Source organism: Aulonocara sp. 'chitande type north' Nkhata Bay, linkage group LG9, assembly GCF_057382095.1.
Source record: "Aulonocara sp. 'chitande type north' Nkhata Bay isolate Kocher_YH1m ecotype deep benthic linkage group LG9, A_spYH_male_GT1.1, whole genome shotgun sequence".
NCBI classification, from domain to species: Eukaryota; Metazoa; Chordata; class Actinopteri; order Cichliformes; family Cichlidae; genus Aulonocara; species Aulonocara sp. 'chitande type north' Nkhata Bay.
Window position 1 is genome coordinate 8,998,257 of NC_141352.1, and position 21,148 is coordinate 9,019,404.

A 21,148-nucleotide genomic window follows, 5' to 3' on the forward strand; every position below is an offset into this window, starting at 1 on the left:
TCAGAGTTTTAACGCCGTTTTTCTTCCCGTCCAGGTCTGGTGTGAGACGAATCTCAGACGATGCATCAGTAAGTTCCACCGGTTCGTCTGTGAGTCCTGCGACAAGGCGTTCCCCCTTCGCTCAGCCCTGGACCTCCATAAAACCAACTCTCACCCCGACAAACGCGCCACCACCAGCGCGGAGGATACCGCAGAGAAGGCGAAGGAGGAAGGAGAAGGTTCTGCAGAGAACGAGGTTGAGAACGACCAGCAGGACGCAGACCAAGAAGCCCTGCCTGCAGAGCAGTCCAACTTCCTGGAAGGGCTGGGTCTTCAGCACGTTTCTAAGGTATGTTTGGAAGTAAAAACATGGCACACACGTGGACCTTTCAAATTAAAAGCACAAACTGAAATAAGCATACTTCAGTGCCAAAGAACAAAATGCAGACAGATCAGGATTGGTGACAGGATGTGATGGGATTTAGAACAGGAGTCCAAATGCTGGCGGTGGCTTGAATAGAGCTCTGGATGAGGTGGGTCCCACAAAAGAGTCTTAAAGGGAGAAAAACAGAGAGCAGAACCACGCCAAGCAGAGGCTGATGGGAGAAGAGGATTGGACGAGAGTGATGATGTCAGCGTTGAGATTAATAGCATGGGAAAGCAGGGCCATGACTTCCTGGCTGAACTTGTGCGTCAACTTTACGAATGTTAACCCAACTAGTACAAATGTTTTTACAAAGAAGTTTTTGTTTTTTTGTTCTGCGGTCTTTAAAAGACTGATTTTTAAAAAAGTGTGCGTGTGATCTTTTAACCCAGCACATGTTTCCTCTCTGTGTCCCTCAGGTGAACGCTGGTCCCACGGATGACGAGATCCATCAGGCCCACCTGGACAGCATCAAGGTGATACACGTGGAGCCTCCGTCCTCCAGCCTCCCCCAGGAGCCGGCTTCAGGCTACCTGTCTGGAGGTCTGGGATTGACTCTGGGGCTCAGCGTGAGCGGTCTGACGGCCCTCAGCATCCCCCTGCTGGAGGCCCCGGGTTCGGCCTTGCAGGGCCTCTCCCAGAGAGACGCCTTCAGCCTGCTGTCCCTGCAGCCCTTCCCCACCGGCTTCCTCCTGCAACCCGACGGGACCGCAACCGCAGCCAGCGCCGCTTCGTCAGGCGTCAAGCCCGGAGAGGCAGGCGGTACTGGGATTATGGAGCTGGCAGATATCCAGCAGATCCTGAAAGTGGCGACTACCACACCAAATCAGATAGGACTCCCACCTCTGGCCAAAGCTCCAGGATTCAGCGGTGCTAACGGTGGGTGCTGGCTGGAGCCGGTTTATTACTCAAGCCTCTGAAAGTAGATTTATCCCGACGCTCACCGACTGTTTCTCCTCCTGCAGGTCAAGTTCAGGGTCAGAAGGCGATGCCGCCACTGAAACCCAAACCTCCCATCAGCCCTCGCTCCAGCCTCACAACGACGACTCCTCCGCCGCTGCAGAGCTCCCAGCAGGCCTCACTGGGCTGCATCAGCCCCAGCCTGCCACCTCCCACGCCTTCGCTCTTCAAAACGCCCTCCTCGTCCTCAGCCGGGAACGGCGGGCAGATGGACGCGGAGTGCATGAATGAGGCCCACACCCCCCTGTCTGACTCGCCGCCTGCTGCTACTACAGCTGTACACGAGGAGGTGGGACTTAGCGGAAGAAAGCCAGGAACCAAAGGCGGCAACAACTCGGGCTCGTTCCCGTGCCGTTTCTGCGACCAGGTGTTCACTTTCTCCGGCGTGCTGCAGGCACACATGCGCTTCCACCTCGGCATCCTGCCCCACCAGTGCAACATCTGCGACTATGTAGCTCCTGATAAAGCCACGCTCATCCGTCACCTGCGCACGCACAGCGGAGAGCGCCCCTACGTCTGCCGCGTCTGCCATTATCCGTTCACTGTCAAGGCCAACTGCGAGCGCCACCTCAGGAAGAAGCACGCCAAGACCTCGAGGAAGGACATCGAGAAAAACATCAAGTACGTCACCTCGACAACCACGGCGAACATCGCAGCCGCCATCACCACTACAGGCACCACCTCCACCCAGGACGCAGAGACGGGCTGCACCGGAGCCGAGACCTTGTGCCGGTTCTGCGGCGAGGACCTGAAAACGTACCGGGCGCTGCAGATCCACCTGCGCACGCACAACGGCTGCCAGAGGAAACCGTTCGAGTGCCGACGTTGCGGCGCTGCCTTCCTAGCCAAACGCAACTGCATCCACCACCTGCTGAAGCAGCACCCTGAGGTGCAAGAGCGCGAGATCGAGGAGCACATCGCCACCCTGCTGCCCGCCACCGCCCTCGCCACTGCCCGCACCACACCGTTGGCGCTGAACGGCATCAGCCAGCCTCCGATCCCGGTCGTGAAGGTGGAGGAACTGGCGAACGTCACGTATCCTGCAGAACTGGACCAGCCGCTCGACTTCTCCGCCAAGGGCCGCGGCGCTGGCGCTGGCAGCCAGACGGGGTCACCTGGGGTCAAACTGGAGAGCGTCGCCCCCCCCTTCGACTGCGCCGACCTGGACCAGCCTATCGACCTGTCCATCCCCAGCAAGAGACAGCGAAGGGAGGCGGCGAGCGGCGGCGAGCTGAGGGAGATAAAGACGGAGCAGAGCGGCAGCAGCATCGTCGAGCAGCAGCAGCAGCAGGCTTTGTCCAAGGACGAGAAGATGGCGAGCGGCCCCTCCCCGCTTCACCCCCACCCCCAGCTCGGCTGCTACCAGCTGCCCCCGGGCTCCACTTCCTCCCCCGCCTCTCTCCCCAACGCGGCGCGAGCCCAGCGCCTCAAACCACTGCTCCCCAAACCCGCCACCTCTTCACCCTCCGGCACCCTCAAAGAGCTGCCGCCGCTGGCCTCCATCGCTCAGATCATCAGCTCTGTGTCCGCCGCCCCAGACCTGCTGAAGCGCGACGCTGCCGGCGTCGCTTCCTCTCAGGCCGATTCCGCCACAGACGCCCCCGCAGCCTCGGCCGGCCTGGAGGGACAGAGCGACGACGCCTCCGACGGACCCTCCAGGTTTGTGGGCGCCATTTCAAATAACTTTATTCACATTGCTGCTATGTTCAGCGCTCCCGCTGACTCCACCTTCTCTCCAACAGGAGGAGGCCCAGGAAGAAGGCAGCCGGCCTCGGCCTGAAGGAGAAGGCCGTCGGCGGCATCGACCTGGAGTCGAGCGGCGAGTTTGCCAGCGTGGAAAAGATGCTCGCCAACACAGACGCCAACAAGTTCAGCAACTACCTGCAGACAGGCGCTGCTGACCTGGCAGGAAAGAGAGGTGGGGGCAGGAAACTGTGTCCAGGAAACTCCTGCAACCAAAACTTACAGTCAAAAAAATAAAAACTACAAATGAACCCAAATAAAAATATTTAAATGTTCATTTGTTTTAGTCATCGATAATAAACGTATCTGTTAGCAGGTTGAATTTTTCTCTTGATTTAATTCAAACTCTTTCTGTGAGCAGATGGTGACAAAGCAACAGGAGGGGAGGAGAAGGAGGGCGGAGCTAAGGAGGAGGCGAAGCCGGCGGCAGTGAATCAGCCCAAAGGAAAGAAGAACGCTTACTCCAACTCTGTCCAGAAGCTGACCTGCCCCTTCTGCCCCCGAGTGTTCCCGTGGGCGAGCTCGCTGCAGAGACACATGCTGACACACACTGGTAATGACCACGACACACACACACGAAACTGGTGTTGAGCACCGCCCCAGTGCCTGACTCCATGGAAACCTGGTTCTCGTTTGGTCTTCACCCAGGTCAGAAGCCATTCCCGTGTCCGCGCTGCGACGCCTTCTTCTCCACCAAATCCAACTGTGAGCGCCACCTGCTGAGGAAGCACGGCGTGACCCACAGGACGCTGCGACGCAACGGCGCCCTCGTGAAGAAAGGCGGCGACGAAGGCTCCCATGAGAGCGCCGGTCAGAGAACAACCAGTTTTTATCACCGTTACATCCACAGACGTGTCTCCCGCGGCAACCAACACAAGATGAGTTCAGAGCACTGATTGTTGACTGTCTCCCACAGAGAGCCAATCAGAGACGGAGCAGATGGCACCAGAAGCACAAAACCTCAGCAATACCGCTTCATCTACAGACTCAGGCCCCGCCCCCACCTCTGATAGCACCACCCACTGTGAAGGCAACCATGAAAGCCCCACTCACAAACCAAGCCAAGGTAACATTTTAATAACGAGTCGTGAAGGAAAGATTTGGTGTCATGTGGCAGGAAGTGGAGCTGAAGTAATCCAGGGCTTCACCTTAGTGCCAGAGTCAAACTGCAGAACTGCCCTGTTCCTGGAGTCTGCTGATGTCTGAAGATGTTAGGCACCCTTTAAATCATCGCCTGAAGCTGTTTTTGTGCTGCAGGTTTCAGCCCGACTCCCGGACCTGCCGAGCAGCAGGAGACGGAAACCACACAGCAGCCGGACCAGCAGGGGGCGCAGGAGACCCGAGCAGCACAGGGCAAACAGCCTCCAAACAGCAGCAAGGTAACATAGCTGTGGGAACAGGTCTTTAAAAAGCCCAGCACTGAGATACAAACAGTATTTCTCTGTAAAGCAAAATTATGGAGTAAAATATACGTAAACTGCAGATTACACACACATTCGGCTCACAGGATGTAAGATCGACGCTATATTTAATTTTGTTTTTGTGGTCATTCAAACCTTCAACCGTCCACCAGAGGGTGCTGCAGCACCTTCAGCAGCCTGTTCTTTTCAAAAAAGGTCAATAAAAAAAAAAAAAGACGCCTCACATGTCATGTGATGATGTCATAAATGTTAAAACCCTCCTCCAGGTGGAGAGCACCGACGATGACGACTGCCACAGCAACAAGAGTCTGGACCTGAACTTTGGCAAGAAGCTCATCGACTTCAAACTCAACACGTCATCTTCAGGCTCCGCCCAGGAGGAGCAGTCCTCTCAGCCCTCCTGCTCCTCCTCCTCTTCATCTTCATCTTCATCTTCATGTGGACCCGCTACCTCCACTCCCCAAGTAGCGCCCGAGAGCCCAGAAGAGGAGAAGGACACGCCCGCTTCCTCCTCGTCTTCCTCGTCCTACAGCCTCGCTGCAAAACAGCAGCCGGACTACAAACATGTCTGCCGAGTGTGCAAGAAGAGTTTCCGCTACGCCACCACGCTCGCTCGCCACGAGAGGGCACACCTCTCAGAGGATACGCCGACTCCACCTCTACCAACAGCGGAGGAAGCCACTCCGGCAAAGGAGGAGGAGGAAGAGGCGGCGCCGGAGAGCAAACCCGGCGATGAGGAGAAGGAGACAGAGATGGAGACAGAGGAAGGAGCAAAGGGAGGCGACAGTGAAGGAGGCGACAGTGGCGAGTCGGAGGAAGAGGAGAAGGAGAAGGAGGAGAGGAGCGACGAAGAGGCATCAGAACCAAAGAGCCTGGAGGGCGGCGAGTCATCCGGAGGACGCGTGGACAAGAGGAAGAAGATCTGCAACGTGTGCTCCAAGAGGTTCTGGTCTCTGCAGGACCTGACCCGGCACATGAGGTCACACACAGGTACGACACACCTGAGGTCACACACCTGAGGTCACACACAGGTACGACACACCTGAGGTCACACACCTGAGGTCACACACAGGTACGACACACCTGAGGTCACACACCTGAGGTCACACACAGGTACAACACACCTGAGGTCACACACAGGTACGACACACCTGAGGTCACACGCAGGTACGACACACCTGAGGTCACACGCAGGTACAACACACCTGAGGTCACACACAGGTACAACACACCTGAGGTCACACACAGGTACGACACACCTGAGGTCACACGCAGGTACGACACACCTGAGGTCACACGCAGGTACAACACACCTGAGGTCACACGCAGGTACAACACACCTGAGGTCACACACCTGAGGTCACACACAGGTACGACACACCTGAGGTCACACACCTGAGGTCACACACAGGTACGACACACCTGAGGTCACACACCTGAGGTCACACACAGGTACGACACACCTGAGGTCACACACCTGAGGTCACACACAGGTATGACACACCTGAGGTCACACGCAGGTACGACACACCTGAGGTCACACGCAGGTACGACACACCTGAGGTCACACACCTGAGGTCACACACAGGTACGACACACCTGAGGTCACACGCAGGTACGACACACCTGAGGTCACACACCTGAGGTCACACACCTGAGGTCACACACAGGTACGACACACCTGAGGTCACACACCTGAGGTCACACACAGGTACGACACACCTGAGGTCACACACCTGAGGTCACACACAGGTACGACACACCTGAGGTCACACGCAGGTACGACACGCCTGAGGTCACACACCTGAGGTCACACGCAGGTACGACACACCTGAGGTCACACGCAGGTACGACACGCCTGAGGTCACACACCTGAGGTCACACACAGGTACGACACACCTGAGGTCACACAGGTCACCTGTGGCTGTGAATGTTGTGGTCTTTTTGTGGTTATACATTTATGACTGTCTTTGTTGTTGTTACCTGTACTGTCTTCCTCGCTCTGACTCCTCGCTCGTCCTGCCTCCAGGTGAGCGTCCTTATCAGTGTCAGACCTGTGAGAGGACCTTCACCCTGAAGCACAGCCTGGTCCGGCACCAAAGGATCCACCTGAAAACCCGCGGTGCTGACGGCTCCTCTGGCGCCAACGACGACGCCGGCAGCGAGGACGGTGACTCCTGCACCCCGACCCCGACCTCCACCTGCCCGCCCTCAGAGAACGAGAGTGAGTGCGGGAGCGCCGCAGCCGGGATGAAGGAGCTGGAGGAGGAGGACGTGATGGACGAGGGGGAGGAACAGAGCCCTTCGAAACCAACAGAGTCCGGTGGGGACTCGGATCCTGCGACCGCCGTCGACTCGACTCCCAGCCGCCAAGCTACTGACACAAAGACAACTACTAGCGCCGAATTGACATCTGACCCAAACGCCTCCAAAGACCCCTCTCACTCCTCCACCAACTGCCCGCCAGGGGAAGCGGCAGCAGCCACCCCCACCCAGGGCTTTATCCAGGGGCTGCTGGAGATCCACGCCAAGCCCCCTCTGGAACACATCCTGCCCAACGGAGAGCCTCCTCTGGTGGGCGTGGAGTGAGGGCGAACCCCTAACCACAACACCGCAGTGCCATACGGTCGGAGAGACGCTACACCTTTGATGACGATGCAAAAACCAGCCCTGAAACCCTTTTTGATAGAGAGACGAAATCCTCGTTTTCTTGAAGTGCCTTACTACTAGTCCTAAAAGATGTTTTTGCTATATCTTTATCTGCATTATTACGGAGAATGGATCTAATTTTTATAGCTTTTTATGATGACAATGATTTACATAAGATTTTTTTGTGCGGGGGAATCTATATTTCAGCAATAAAAAGAATAAAGTTACGATTTATTATTGTTCTAGATTTTTCTTAGAGAAATGATCAACTTTGGAGACGCCAAGAGACAGACAGAGACTGAGACATGGCATCTGCCATTCTTCTTCGGTATTTAAATTAAGAGCTGGACGTCGCGACACACGTGTCTGAACAATATGCTTTCACAACGTTTCGGATTTCCTAAATTAGAAATTCACCAACCGCTTGTCCGGTTTGACCAGTCGATATTTTTGATATGTTTTGGATAAAACTGAAGAGCGAGGCGACAGCTGCACGGCTGCCGAAGCGGCCCAGATTCACCACAAAGACCACCACCGTCAACTGGCGGCCGCCTGCCACCGTGTGACCGAGGTAGCTTTTTTTCTGTTTTGTTTTTGTAACTGGAAAACGCCTCGCCGTTGTTCCGACTCTTGGCCGGCTCGGCAAAACACAAGAAAACATTCACGAACTTCTCAAAGTCGCATTTCTGTGTGAAGAGGAACTCTTGAAAGGGCAGAAAATAGTGTTTGTGTTCTCCGTGTTTCTTCTTCCTGTTTTGTTTTTTTTAAACCCATCACACTATTGATCCCTGAAGCCACCCTGTGAGTCGGCCTGTGTGTGTGCTCATAATTTCTCACTCATAATCATTCTCAGTTGATTCCATGTGTGTACAGAGAGTTAAACATGAGGCACGTGATGCTCGAGTATTTTCTGTTTTTCTGCATGTGTGCGATTACCAGTGACATTTAGGTGTAGGGATGGGAATTCATTTTCGTGGATTTTTTTTATATATATGTAACTGAACAAATCAAAAGGTTTTGTGTTTGTGTATGGGTGTGAGTGAGTGTGCGCGACTCCCACCTGTCTCTCATCGTCACCCCCTAGTATTCTTATAGGGTTTATTACAGGGCCTCCAGCGTGCTAATGTGTAACGCCGCTAATACCTGACTTAGGTTCAGTTTACCTCAACTTCTGCTTTTTAACTGCAACCATTAAAGCAACCGACGAGCAGCTCTGTAGGCAACCCTTTAAATCCTATGTCTTCCTAAGCTGGGCTAATGCTCTGCAGGCCAGGTTTCTACTGTGGGCCAAATCAAAGCAAGCCAGGGCTAACTCATTAGTGTAGCTTCAAACACGGCATGCACACTAACCCAAATAGAAGCTAATTTAGTAGAACATAGAAATGGCAAGGAATTTGTTAATACCACGGTTAAAAACCGGTATGATGCTAGCTAGTGGTATTTTACCTACATTGGCATCAGCTTTTCTTCGGGAGCAATTAGACATTAGAAAATGTTAGAGTTAGTTTGGAAAAACTGACCAGAGCAGGCAAGATGATAAAAACCCTAAGATATCAAAATAGTAAAAAGGTAGTATTAGATGGCAATAACTGACTATAACAAAGCTAGCAACGGATTAACTTGGTTAAATAACTTGGTATGGTTAGTTGGCCCTTCTTATCTCTAATATAAGCTTAGGTTTTCTTATTGGGTTCCAACATATCGCCCACAGGCTAAAAATGCTACAGGCTAGCTAGAATTAACCAGCCTGCCCAGACTTGTGTTTACTCTGTTAATGTTTTGGTTTGGTTAGTTAGCTCTAGCTAGCTCTGATTACAAGGTTGGGTTTTGCTAATTGGATCCTGGGACATCACCTACCTACTGGGTAAAAACATATCTTAACTAATATTAACTGACCGGATTAGATAAGACCAAACATGACTAAGCTAGTTAGCAGGATTTCTAGCTAAGTGTCAGCCTAGCTAGTCCTCTTACAGTATTATCCGTGTTTCTTGAGTTGGCCCTGGACTTGTTTAGCACGGCTTGTCCCATTTTACCCCCACCTTTTCTTCTGAAAGTACATGAGGACTTGTACCTCTTTTGTGTTCATCTGTGCTGATACAAAGAGAACAACTGAAAACGTTCAGTTTCTATTTGACATGTACTTTGCTTGTGTTTTGGAAACTATGTAGTGAGAGTTGGTTAGGGCTGGGCGATGAGGCTAAGAATCTGAGCACAATTTAAAAAAACAAATAAATAAATATCAGTTGATAGTTGTTATTGTGAAAGCTTGTTGTATTTGTTTTCCATAGGTCGACGTTTCAAGTTATGTATCTTGAAATTTCAAGATCCTGAAAAGTAACTTGAAAGTTAAACTTACCAACTCAAAATTTCATGTCTTGATATCTCTGCTTTTACTGAGCAGTAACCTTAAAAATCAAGATACTCAATAGTACTATTCAATTTTTGAAATATCTAAACTGAACTGTTAAAATTTTGACACACCTTTTACCTGGCGATTACTTTTGTTTTATTATTTTATTATTATTATTTTTTCCTGAAGGAAACAAGCTTCCATACATAGTTACTTTAATATAAATCAGTGCATTATTTATTTGAAGTTTAAAGGCCCGGTGCTTGAAAATGTTGACGTTTGCTGCTGGATAAGTCGTATGGAATTGAGGGTCTGCGTCTACTAACAACACTAGTTTGGGACTGTAATTACTTTCTGCTATTTGAAGAAAAAATAATGCCTGATGTTAGCTGATCTGTTCATTCTCCAGATTATAAATTGCCAAATGTCATTTCCAAACTACTGAAGCAGAGTTACCTTTCTGAGGATATCTTTGCCCTTCCAGCATTCGCAAAACCATTATTGAGCTTTTGTTAAATTTTTATTGAGTTCATACTGTGATAACCTCTGTTGCTGTTTTATCGCCCAGCCCTAAGGTGGATTTGTGGTTAAGAATTTGGCATTATAGACAATCAGTTCATTTTCAAAATGATCCCTTTAGCTGTACGTTGAAAGAGGAGCTAAATGAAGGGGTGAGAGGGATGGGCGGATGGGTCGGTTGGAGTGGGGGTGAAATCACGACACTATTTTGTGTTCCCGAACTGTATTACCCGCTGCACAAACACACACAAATAAAAGGGCTAACGTCACCCCTGGACCAGCCTATCCAAACGAACCCATAACATCAGGGCTATTGATCCTGATAGCATGTATATGTTTTCTTTTTCATGTAAAGATTGATAATACTTAATAATCTTGTACAGATTCTTTTTTCTTTTTTTTCTTTTTTTTTAAATATCAAGCAACCTCATAAGCAAATCAAACCTCAGCGGCTCATAACGGAACTGTAGGCCAGCAGCAGTCAGCCATTTACTCGAGATATATTGAACAACCACAACTGAGCTGACTTGTAGCTGCCGTTAAGTGGCACTAACAACTTCCAAAACTACTACTACTATTAATACTATTAGTAATATTAGCATGGACTGTCGTAACACAATCAAGAGAGAAAGGGAGTCAGTTTCCTCCATTCTGTAATGTTTATATTTTTGTCAATACATCAAATCATTTGGGCCTCACAAACGTTTAATGAAATTTAGAAAGCTAAAGTACGATAAAAATGTAGAATTTCCCTTTTTGAGCTGTTAATGAATAAAAATTAAATATTAGTTTCTTTCAAAGCAGAGCGAGCCCCAATACAGCATTCATTCCTCCGTTATTTTCAGCAGCTAACATCTCATCTAAAGCTGTGAAAACTACAACTAAAATTTATATATTTGCATTTAGATCATTTTGATTTGGAAAATACGAAGATGATCAAAAGCGTTTGTTTGGCTTTTCCTCCTGTTTTAGTGCCTTAGCAGTTATGTTGTTGCTCAAAATTGAAAAAAATTATTAAAGCTTGTAGGCTAGTGGCTAACAATAATCCATCATGCTAGCTAGCTTACTAGCTTGTTTATTTTTAGCTTAGTCAGCATCGATTGATTAACGCATTTGAATCATGTTTAATAAATTTAAAAAACAAACAAACTATGGAGCAGATTATGGAAGAAACTAGCTAAAAGTTAGCTAAAATGCTAACACCCGGTCTTTTTTTTTTTTTTAAAAAAAATAAAGATAGCGTCGTCTAAATAGTTTGTCAGCGGCTTAAAATTTTCCATAATTGAAGCATTTCCTCAGAGTTTAATAGAATGTATCAGCATTTCCATAGATTTACTTCAGTAATGTTTTTTAAATGAATTTGTTCCTAAGATAGATTGGTGATTTTTTTTTTTTTTTTTTTTGCAACTTTGCCACTCTAGTCAAAGCGAGTAAAGTTAACCATGATGTTAATCACAGTTGAGTTAATAAGTTTCGTGGCCGGGAGGAAATCCTCCCTTTCTCTCTGAACTGTTTCCTGTTTTGTTAGCTCCCTCTGTGCTCCCTCTGGATTACGTGTGTGTGTGTGTGTGTGCGCACGGCCATATGAATACTGGACTTCCATTCGAATGCACGTGGACTGTTTTTAAATGTATTTATTTGGAGCCCAGGCGAGTGTGTGTGTGTGTGTGTGTGTGTTTAGTTTCTACAATGACTTGAGAAGAAGCCATGTATTAAGAGTATCACATTTATGCTGCAGAACTGTTTTGAGAAACTGATGGTTTGTGTCGTGGACTAACCGGCTCACCATAGGTGCAGCGGGCCGGGGTGCGAATCGGACTAGCAATAAGAATCCCTCTGAATCCAAAAAGCTTTATGTAGATCTCCTGTATATGAGTTGAGAACAGATTGTTTGGGTCTATTGGTTTTATTGTGTTGTTAGTTTTTGTTTCTTATTTTTTTCTCTATGATATATAAATGCGTATAAAACTGTGAAAATCCATTGTGTTCAGTTAAAGGGTGACTTTTAGGTTAGGTTTTTGTTTTTTTGCATGTTAATCTAATTTGTTCAATTATGGATGATTTCTCTTTTCTCATCACTTCTTGTGCTACACACACACACACACACACACACACACACACACACACACACACACACATATATATGAAATTATATATAACCTCGCTCTCAGGGTCTTTCACGAATCCATATTCAAAATGCTTCATGTTCTTATTTCCTGAGTTGCAACTTGTCCTGATTACGTTGTCTCTCTTTTTTTTCTTTTTAATGAGTCAGAACTGTCAATCACTACATTTAGCACTTGACTGTGAACTCGTCAAAAACAAATGTGTGGTTGGATTAAAAGACAGACCCCCCCCCTCCTTCCACACACAGATATTTGGTTGAAGTCCTCCTCTGGTTCGGTTTCGCCCTCCTGTGTAATGTTGCGTCCCGGTCAGAGGTCAAAGGGAACGTCAGAGAGGAGATTTCTAAACACACTCGCACAAATGCTGGACCTCAATCAGAAAGCATTAAGACACAATCGTCTGAAAAACGTTGATTTCTTTTCCTCTGTGGTGGTTTCCCTCGTCTGTCCTCTCAAACATGACAGTGTTTCACAAAGTCAAGAGATGTAAACCTGTTCTGTATTCAACCCAATAAGAGAAAGCAATAAAGAATATATCAAGGAAAGGTGTGTGAATCAAAGACCGTCCACGGCTTTTTTGTCACAAGTGTTTAAATGACAGTTTTAGGAGGCAAATGTTATGTAAAAAAAACAAATTCCAGTCTAGTTATTGTAGAAAACATCTGATCTTATTCAGTTCATATTTACACTACATTGCATTGTGTTCTTTAACGCTGTAGTGTAGTATTTTTGTGGGATAGGAGGGTTTCTATCAGATTCCTAAAGTTTTATTTGTCGTCTGATAGACATACTTCAGTGTTGAGTAAAAGTACAGCAGAGGACGTAGAGTTGGTACTCTTTTCTGCATCTTGAAGGACCAGAGTCCCTGTAGAAGCACGTTTTGCCATGAATCTATGGATATATCTGGGTGATGACACTGAAGTGTCAATCTGAATGATTAGAGATCAATAACTTTAACATCTGAATCTGGCATGTACAGAATCATCGACCAAATCTGACGAAACAAACTTTTAAAGTTTCCTTGCACATGCAGCCACACCTTAGGCGAAGGTCTCGGCCCACGCCACATTTCTTTGCCTGGGAAATGGAAGGAGCCGTTTACTGAAGCATCTGCAAACATACGTGAAGCCACAGCATATGAGACAAAAACGGAGTAGAGAGACTTCTCAAGAAGTCCGCAGCCTGAACTCTGAGGCAGCTTTCTTTCAGGAGCAGCTCTCCAGCCTTAAAGGACATTCAAAGCTTTTCTTTAGCTTTCAGCCGTCTGTCGATGGCGCCACACTGCTTCAGTCACGCTGAGGTTCGGGCTCTGGGGGGCTGATGATGGACTGCAGTGCAAAAGAAAAAAACTGAACTGACGATCAGACTCTTTCCAGATGTTACTGCACGCGACAGTCTGATGGTGCTTTGTTCATAATGCCATCAGATTTTAACGAGATGTCCAGACTAAACCCAAACTCTCCTTCATACACGTCGATGGTTGGAGCCAAACATTTGAAATTTTCGCCTATCAGTTAAAAATGTTCTGGTACAAGAACTGAAAATGGAAACCGGGACGCTGTGTGATCCTCGTGCTGACAGGTGTAGCTCAGAGCAGCTCTGCTGGTTGGAGGTTCGACTCCAGGCTGCAGTCATGAACCCAAAGCTGCTGAACGTTAGATAAAAGTCCTTCAGTGGCTGAGGTGTGTGTGAGGACATGGATGGAACTGACAACGGATTTTCAGTTAAACCTTTATTAGCTGCACACAGACATGTTGATTTCATGACATTAAAACCTGTTCATGCACAATAATTCATCTTTATCTTACAGAATATACACCTCACATTCACCCCACAAACACACAGCGGTGCAGGCTCTGGCCCCTCCCACAACAGCTGATATCAGAGCGATATCAGGATCATCTGTGCAGGTAAACCCGACCGCATGAAGGTGTTAGAGCCGCAGAGGAGGAAGATTTTAGCAAAAGCAATCATCATAAATTAACACATCCTGTTAACATTTAAGGTGGAGCAGCAGGGATCGGGCCACAGTAACACCACCTTTTCTTAACCCTGGGGGCGGCATGCTAGGATGCTCTGTGGCGTCACTCTCACGGTTTCCTGCAGCAGGACACTCGTGTGCACGTGAACGTACGCGATGATTTGCGTCCCGTCGAGTCGTCTCCTCGCCACGGAGACCGGGCTCACACGGTGGAGGGCTTCATCAACGCCTGCTCCCCAAACAGCTGCTTGAAGTGAGCCACGTGCTCCTCGCAGTGCTCACCTGGGTTGAAGGCGGGGCTTCCCCTGAGTCGCTGGTTTCTCTGCTGGAACGACCTAAACACCGTGTAGAACAGCATCTGGTCTCCGGTCTGCTGCGCCGCGTCCAGGAACTTCCGCGCAGACGCGTTGTCGTGGCCACCTGCGCCGGGAGAAACACGTCAGGGCGAGTTTGCGTTAAACACATTCGTGTGTGTGAGGGAGGAAACGCCTCAGGATCAACGCACCGACGCTGCGGATGAATCTGAGCGCGCCCAGAACCTGCTGCTTCGACAGCAGAACCTCGATGATCTCGTCGTTGGCCGTGGACAGACGCTGTGAACGCAAACAGGAAGTTTACAGCGATGAACCAATGAAATGACCACGTGAAGGTTTTTAAGCTTGTTTGGTACCTTCAGCATGTCCAGGGACAGCTGGTGTGCGGGTGGGTACGTGCTCTCCAGAGACAGCAGCAAACACGCCTGAGAGGACACAATTCAACAATGAGACACTGAAACGATGGACGTAACCAGCACGTCGAGGAAGACGAGCTCTGCTCGGGCTCAACGGGAGATGAGGGGCGTCGACAGACCCGCAGACTCGGCGTCTCAGGATGAGCTCCTGGTTTGAACTCACCAGAGGTTTGGAGTCGCTGAGGACGTGGTACTGCAGGAACTGGTGCAGCATGTAGAACAGGTTGTGTTGCACCAGCGTCTTGATCACCAGCTCGTACAGGTAATGCTGGAAAAAACCATTACAGGTGTTACCAGGACCAGTAACAATCCCAGCCTGCTCGCGTGGCTCTGCTGAGTTACCTGGACGGTGATCTGGAACTGGTTCAGAGAGCGGATGTACTCCATCAGCACGGCGATGATGAACTTGTGGGAGACGCCCTGCGGGCACAGAGCAGGAAGTTCATCACATCACCTGGTTTGAAAACGTTTGGGTGGAAACTCACAGGAGCCCGTGCGGCGTACCTTCCTCTCCGTGAACGAGGACAGGACGTGCGTGTACATGTCCGACTGGTCGATGACGGCCTGAGTTCTGACCGGACGCTTCTGGGCGGCGCTTCCTCGGCTCGGTCCGGACTCCATCGCCTGCAAACGGGGAAAAAAAAAAAAAAAACCCTGTTAGAAATCAGATCAGGTGACTTTAGGGAGCAGGAAGCTCCGTGGGTGCCTCACCTGAGTGTAGCTCTGCTCCGCCTCCAGGTAATCTTTGTACACCTGGTTGAGTTTGTCAAACACGGTCGCCACAACAGGAAGACTTCCCTTCTCGCCGACCTCCAGAACTGCAACACAGACAGAAGAGTGGGACTTTGGCTCGTGGCACAGCTCGCCGTTCAGAGGAAATAACAGCATGAATATGCGAACTACAGGTCGAGCTGCTGCCTCAGATTGTGCCTGGTGTTACTGGTTTCACTGGTTTCTACATCCCCTCATTCCTGGCTCACAGCTTATTTTATGTTTTACGGAGCATCGAAGCAGAAACGTCGACCCAGAGGAGCAGCTGGATCCTCAGGTGAGTCGCTCTGGTTTTCTTCATAACCAGAGCGCCATCTCATCATCAGCTTCGATTTCTGATCAGAGTAAAGACGAGCGGCGGTTAGATACGCACTCTGCGAGCAGACCGACAGGATGACCATCTTGCACTCTCTGCGCCGTAACAGGAAGTCCATCAGTTTGCCTTTGTCCTGCAGCAGGTTGACTGTGGGCGGCAGCTTCACCTGCAGGTACCACAGGTAACCTGAAACAGCAGAAATGATGCTGTGGATGGTGGAACAATCATTTTTAGTCCGTTCACAGAATTGTTGTTTGACTTATGTGCGAGAAAATGAAACGTCTCTGACGTCGGGCTCAGATAAAACAGGATTTCCATCAGGGCTGCTCTACTGCAGGAGACGCCTGGACTGAACTTCAACCCCACCATGGATTCACCCTGAACGTAGCATTAAGTGTATTTTCTCCATTGTGCGTTTGCTCACCTTCGCTGGCGCTGATGATGATGTCTGGCTGGAAGACGCTCCAGGAGGAGGAGTCTGGAGTGACGCTGAGGAAAAGAAACGCCTGAGACTGGCAGCGAATCAAACATTTACTGTGAGGAAAGGATACAGAGCTGACACGGCACCGGAGGCTGCGAAGGAACGGCCGCCGGCCCTGCGGGGAAGACGAGAGGACGGTGAAGAAGAAGCACAGCTTCACAGCAGAGCGTCACCTTCACGACTAACTAAGCAGCATCGTCGATAAACAGCAGAGGTCTGCAGTCGGTGCCAACCTCACGCTTCGGATTCTAATCCCAGCTTTCGATGCTTTGCTCCTCTCAGCTTCACTTCTGTTTCACAGCTACTTAAAGGCGCAGGTTCGATTCTGTGCTCTTCTCACGGGTGCCTGTAACTCCTCTGCTGTTAATCACATATTTCCTGTTCAACTAACTCATTTCATCTATTCAAAGCTGAACGTTTGCAGTTCGATCACATCTTGATTCATTGGTAGCTTTCGTGCGTACCTGACAGCGGGATCCTGTAGGGGTGGATGGACCTGGCGGGCAGGACGGGCTGGTGGATGTTCAGGGCACAGTCGGGCTCCTTCAGCTTGATGTCGAAGATCAGCGAGGTCTGAATGACAGAGCATGAAGCCGGTTTAACAAAAATACCTGAGATCATCAGCTCCACCGTGCCCGGCGCCTCAGAGGAAGGACGGGGCTCTAACCTGCGAGCTCTGGTGATGAACCACCACCAGGTTGTCGACGATGTTCAGAGCGAACTTGCCCGTCGTGTTCAGCTTCAGCACGTGACTCTTCTTACAGGAACCTTCCCTGAGCCACACAGAGGGAACACGAGAGCCTGGATTTAAAGCGTCAGCGCGTTTTAAAGCTCCAGTCCAGCAATCAGCAGACGCTGCGGAGCGTTTACCTGGACAGGTGGTACAGCACCACCTCTGCACTGGGACTGTTGGCCGTCCTCGAGTGATGCTTCAGGTACATCACGTACAGCTGACCATAGCTGCAAACACATAGTTAAGTCATTGTTGTTGTTTTTTTAAGTGCAGCACAAACAAAAGAAAATAACCCAGCCTGTGAATTACATGGTTGCCATGGCGATGTCTCTCTCCGACAGGCTGAGTTTGGCGGGTTTGGGGACAACCGGCAGCTCGATCTCAAACTTGGACATCTTGGACATGGTCCCGTTCTGGAACAGCAAAACAAAGTTTCCTCACATCAGCTGACCTCGACTGCAGGTGAAGCCACGCCCACTCTAGAAATGATCCATTCAGGATGCACAATGAAGCGATGTGGATGTGCTGCTGCACAGAAACGGCCTCTAAACCGACCAATGAACGCACGCACACTGAAATCAAAATGACGAGCTTTGTGTTGCTATAGCGACGTGAGTATCCGCCTCACCCTGAAGGCGAAGGGCTGCAGGATGTTCCCCTGCACGGTGGTGGACAGCAGGATGACGGCGGTCTCGGGGCAGTACTGGTACCAGTTCACGTTGATGCTCTGACTCTTCAGCAGCTTCAGGCTGCGCTTGTCTGGAAACACCTGAGCACACAGGAGGTCATGACATCACAGCTGAACAGGTAAAGCTCAGGTGAGCCTGAGGCACACACAGACACTTTTCACGTTTATCGTCTTAAATGACGAGAACCAAAGTGCCAGGCATCAAACTGATGTCACTTCCTGTTTGTCCTTGTAGAACGCACACATGGAGATGAGACGTTTCAACAGGTCAAACACTGAATTGTTCCTTTGAACTCTCCAATCAGAGGACATTGTATGAAGATTTGAGTCACATGACCACGCAGAGCCAAACACTCAGCACAGCTCTCTGTGGGCGAGCTGTTCGGGTTACCTGGTAAAACTCGATTCCCTGGTCGGTTATGAAGACGACCTCGTTCCAGTTGGTCCAACAGAAACCTAAAATGCTGGCGTTCTTCGTCTGCGGAGCGACACAAACATCATGAGCCCAGTTCGTCCGTCAGCAGACGGCCTGCAAACAGCAGGAACTGCAGCGTACCTTACACTCCTGACTGAACTCTGTGTGCGGGTAGTCGGGGATGAAGTTGATGAAATCCTGCCAACACAAAAACAGCGTTCGCCCGGATCAGAAACATTCAAAACAGAAACGTCACATTTGAAACCATCGCTAACCAAGCATGCGTGACCTGCATGACCAGAAGGAAAAAAATAACAAACATTTACAATAAAAACTGAACTTCCAACAAAAAATTCAACATTTACAAATAAAAAGGTTTGTATCATAAATTCTCCACTAGAGGCACAGTTTTATCAAATAAGTGTGCAGGATTTTAGAAACGAGACCACAATGAGGCGAAATAAGGCAGGAGCCCCGCCGCTCCTCTGCGCCTATTAAGACCATGTCTGAGTGTCCCTGAACTCACCACAGACTTGGAGGTTCTCTGCACAGCCAGGATCTTGTTACCGATGGAAAACTTGATGCATTTTACTTCTCCTTTATCGTCCATCCTGACGAGTCAAACACACAGTTTACATAAGCATTCCCGTTTTACTGATCTAAACACTGCCAGTGAACGCATCGCTCCAGTTTCGGCCTCTCCAGTCACTCTGACCTCTGACCTGAAGGCTTTAAAGACCCAGCAGCAGCATGAAGCCGAGAGTTTCAGTATCTGGGACAAGTTATTCAACTTTCAGAGCGTCGTCAGGCATTGGGGAGATAACCTAAACCCACTTTAGATGGAACTTGCACACATAAAGGAGGGGGGGGGTCACAGGGAAGCGTGGGTTTGAGTTGAAGAACACCTTCCAAAGCATACCCAGCTGTGTGCAACGCCTTCATTAGCATCTCCAGGCCCGGCTTCAACCACCAAGAATAACCCAGAGCTGTGAAGGTTTACCCTCATGTGGCGACAGGTACAAATAAAGATTAAAAACACGGACGTGCTTTAGCTTTAAATCCACGAACCTGAAGGCGACGCTGCTCTTGTCATCAGGACCTTTAACCACCACCCCGGTGGCTCCACCTGAACGCACTGCGAACACCTGGAGAAAGAAAACAGATGTCGGACAGCTGCACACAGGTGTGTTTAATATAACACGCAAACACCAGAGCGGTGTAAGTCTGAGCAACTTTTACTGACACAAGAGATGAAAATGTCCTCTATCACTCAAATATGGCGAAGAAGAGGCCACACCTGTAAAAACGAACCAAACAAAATGAAGCATGTTTGGGAGAATTTCACGTCAGCTGATCGTGGTTCAGATTAATCGCAGTTTAATAGCAGCTGACAGTGAGTGAAGTCCTCCGGGTTACTTCTTATTTTTCATAGTCAGAGCTTAATTTAAGCCAGTAAACATCCTAAATAAAATAATCAATTATTAAATATGTTTTAAATAAACTCCACTGTCACATTTTACCGGAAATGTTCCAGCTTTTGAACTTATTCATTTAAATCCGCCGGCAGAAGTTTTGCTAGCTGTTAGCTGTTAGCCGTTAGCTCACCTGCTTGTTGGCCTCGTCGAAGAAGACGTTGTTGACGCTCGAGGCATGTTCGAACTGCACGGGGTTCTCGCTCAGCTCCAGGTAATGCTCCTCGGCCATCCTTCGCACCTGGCCGCCGCTTTATTTCGCAGGTTTCCGCTCGGTTCTGCCTCCAGACTCCGGCCTCTGATCGCGGAAGAAGAGCGAAGCAACCGGCCAGAGACACGACTTCCACTGCAGCCTTCACAATAAAAGCAGGAGTTTTATTGTTAGATGTTCATATCCTCTGAGGCTCTGTATAAAACGGAGGAGGCTTCCAGCAGTGGCGTTGTTGTGGGAGTTGAGCTACTGCCTCTTGCAGGTCACTGCACAGTCAACAATACTGGTGCTTATTATTTTTAGTGTATCACTTTATATGTTAGGAGATATTTTTATTCTCCTTCATCTTTTTTCAGTTGCTCCCTGTAAGAGTGACCACAGCAGATCATCAGCCTCCGTGTCACTCTTTCCCTAGAATCAACCCTCTGTGCGTCCTCTTTCTCTACATCAGTGAACCTCTTCCTGTTTTCCTCCTGCCTGACAGCTTCATCTTCATCATCCGATGTCCAAGTTTTGGGCAAATCAAACAAGCGGATCATAAAGAAGGAAATTACTTTCCCCCAGCTCGCACAGGGGTGCTCAGCAATCGGGTGCGAGAGACAAGATCAGAAATGTCTGAGGCCGTTTTTCACAAAGTTAAAGTTGTTCAGTGTCTTCTGCACGAGTGAGGGGAGAGCGGAGCAGCATCTGTGAAGCAGATTTACCAACCTGACCTCATCTCTTATCAACAGCTGTGGGCACCAGCAGAAGCGATCTTCTTCCAAAGAGTGCGTGGACTCCGCCTGAGAGACAGGAAACGGTACTCCACATTACAAGGTGCAAACCAAGGTGGTTCAGCATGTGACCAGGACGCCTCCTCCTGGATGTGGATGGGTGCCTGAAGATGGATGCAGCTGACATGGAACACCAGCAGGAATATTTGACCATCTCCCAAACAAGATCCCGTGTTTGGAGCAGGAATCATAATAATCAGATAAAAAAGGAAAGCACCCGTTGAACACCTGTTTACGAGAGATGTGATCAGCTTATCAGCCCGTTTATGTTTCGTCACACTTTTAATGTTCACTAAAGGACTAGTCCTGCTTTAGGACAGTTAACGTGGATGTTCTTGATTTATTAGCATCCCTCCAAAGTAAGGTCAAACTGGAGGGCAAAAAACATTTTATTCTGAAGGCC

The 21,148-nt window shown here is 49.1% G+C and overlaps 2 protein-coding genes across 7 annotated transcripts in view; one reads left to right on the forward strand and one right to left on the reverse strand.

Moving 5' to 3' along the window:
• The window catches only part of rreb1a (ras responsive element binding protein 1a), a 54,790-nt gene extending 42,039 nt beyond the window's left edge, over window positions 1-12,751 (forward strand). For all 6 annotated transcript variants that reach the window (XM_086305611.1, XM_086305614.1, XM_086305609.1 and 3 more), the window contains 10 exons: window positions 35-328; window positions 823-1,282; window positions 1,369-3,022; window positions 3,106-3,281; window positions 3,468-3,659; window positions 3,755-3,916; window positions 4,023-4,172; window positions 4,364-4,485; window positions 4,794-5,517; window positions 6,557-12,751. In XM_086305611.1, the coding sequence (XP_086161737.1) occupies window positions 35-328; window positions 823-1,282; window positions 1,369-3,022; window positions 3,106-3,281; window positions 3,468-3,659; window positions 3,755-3,916; window positions 4,023-4,172; window positions 4,364-4,485; window positions 4,794-5,517; window positions 6,557-7,116 (4,494 nt within the window). In that variant the 3' untranslated portion in view covers window positions 7,117-12,751. The remainder of the gene's footprint in view (window positions 1-34; window positions 329-822; window positions 1,283-1,368; window positions 3,023-3,105; window positions 3,282-3,467; window positions 3,660-3,754; window positions 3,917-4,022; window positions 4,173-4,363; window positions 4,486-4,793; window positions 5,518-6,556) is intronic.
• Window positions 12,752-13,814: 1,063 nt separating this feature from the next.
• On the reverse strand, window positions 13,815-20,132 carry rmc1 (regulator of MON1-CCZ1). The gene is made up of 20 exons (XM_086305616.1): window positions 19,895-20,132; window positions 19,358-19,434; window positions 18,816-18,900; window positions 18,431-18,487; window positions 18,266-18,352; window positions 17,815-17,955; window positions 17,496-17,599; window positions 17,324-17,413; window positions 17,121-17,226; window positions 16,918-17,026; window positions 16,524-16,568; window positions 16,397-16,450; window positions 16,030-16,158; window positions 15,597-15,703; window positions 15,390-15,509; window positions 15,228-15,305; window positions 15,049-15,153; window positions 14,826-14,894; window positions 14,661-14,748; window positions 13,815-14,575 (listed from the first exon to the last, which is right to left on the reverse strand). Exons 1-20 carry the CDS (start codon window positions 19,991-19,993, stop codon window positions 14,358-14,360), a joined length of 1,968 nt encoding a protein of 655 aa, XP_086161742.1. The 5' UTR covers window positions 19,994-20,132; the 3' UTR covers window positions 13,815-14,357.
• Window positions 20,133-21,148: the final 1,016 nt, after the last annotated feature.

Coding starts and splice junctions, on each gene's coding strand:
- rmc1 (XM_086305616.1), bottom strand. CDS start 19,993: ATGGCCGAGGAGCATTACCTGGAGCTGAGCGAGAACCCCGTGCAGTTC. Junction 19,435..19,894: donor TCGACGAGGCCAACAAGCAG/GTGAGCTAACGG, acceptor TTCTTTCTCCAG/GTGTTCGCAGTGCGTTCAGG. Junction 14,576..14,660: donor CAGATTCATCCGCAGCGTCG/GTGCGTTGATCC, acceptor CTCCCGGCGCAG/GTGGCCACGACAACGCGTCT.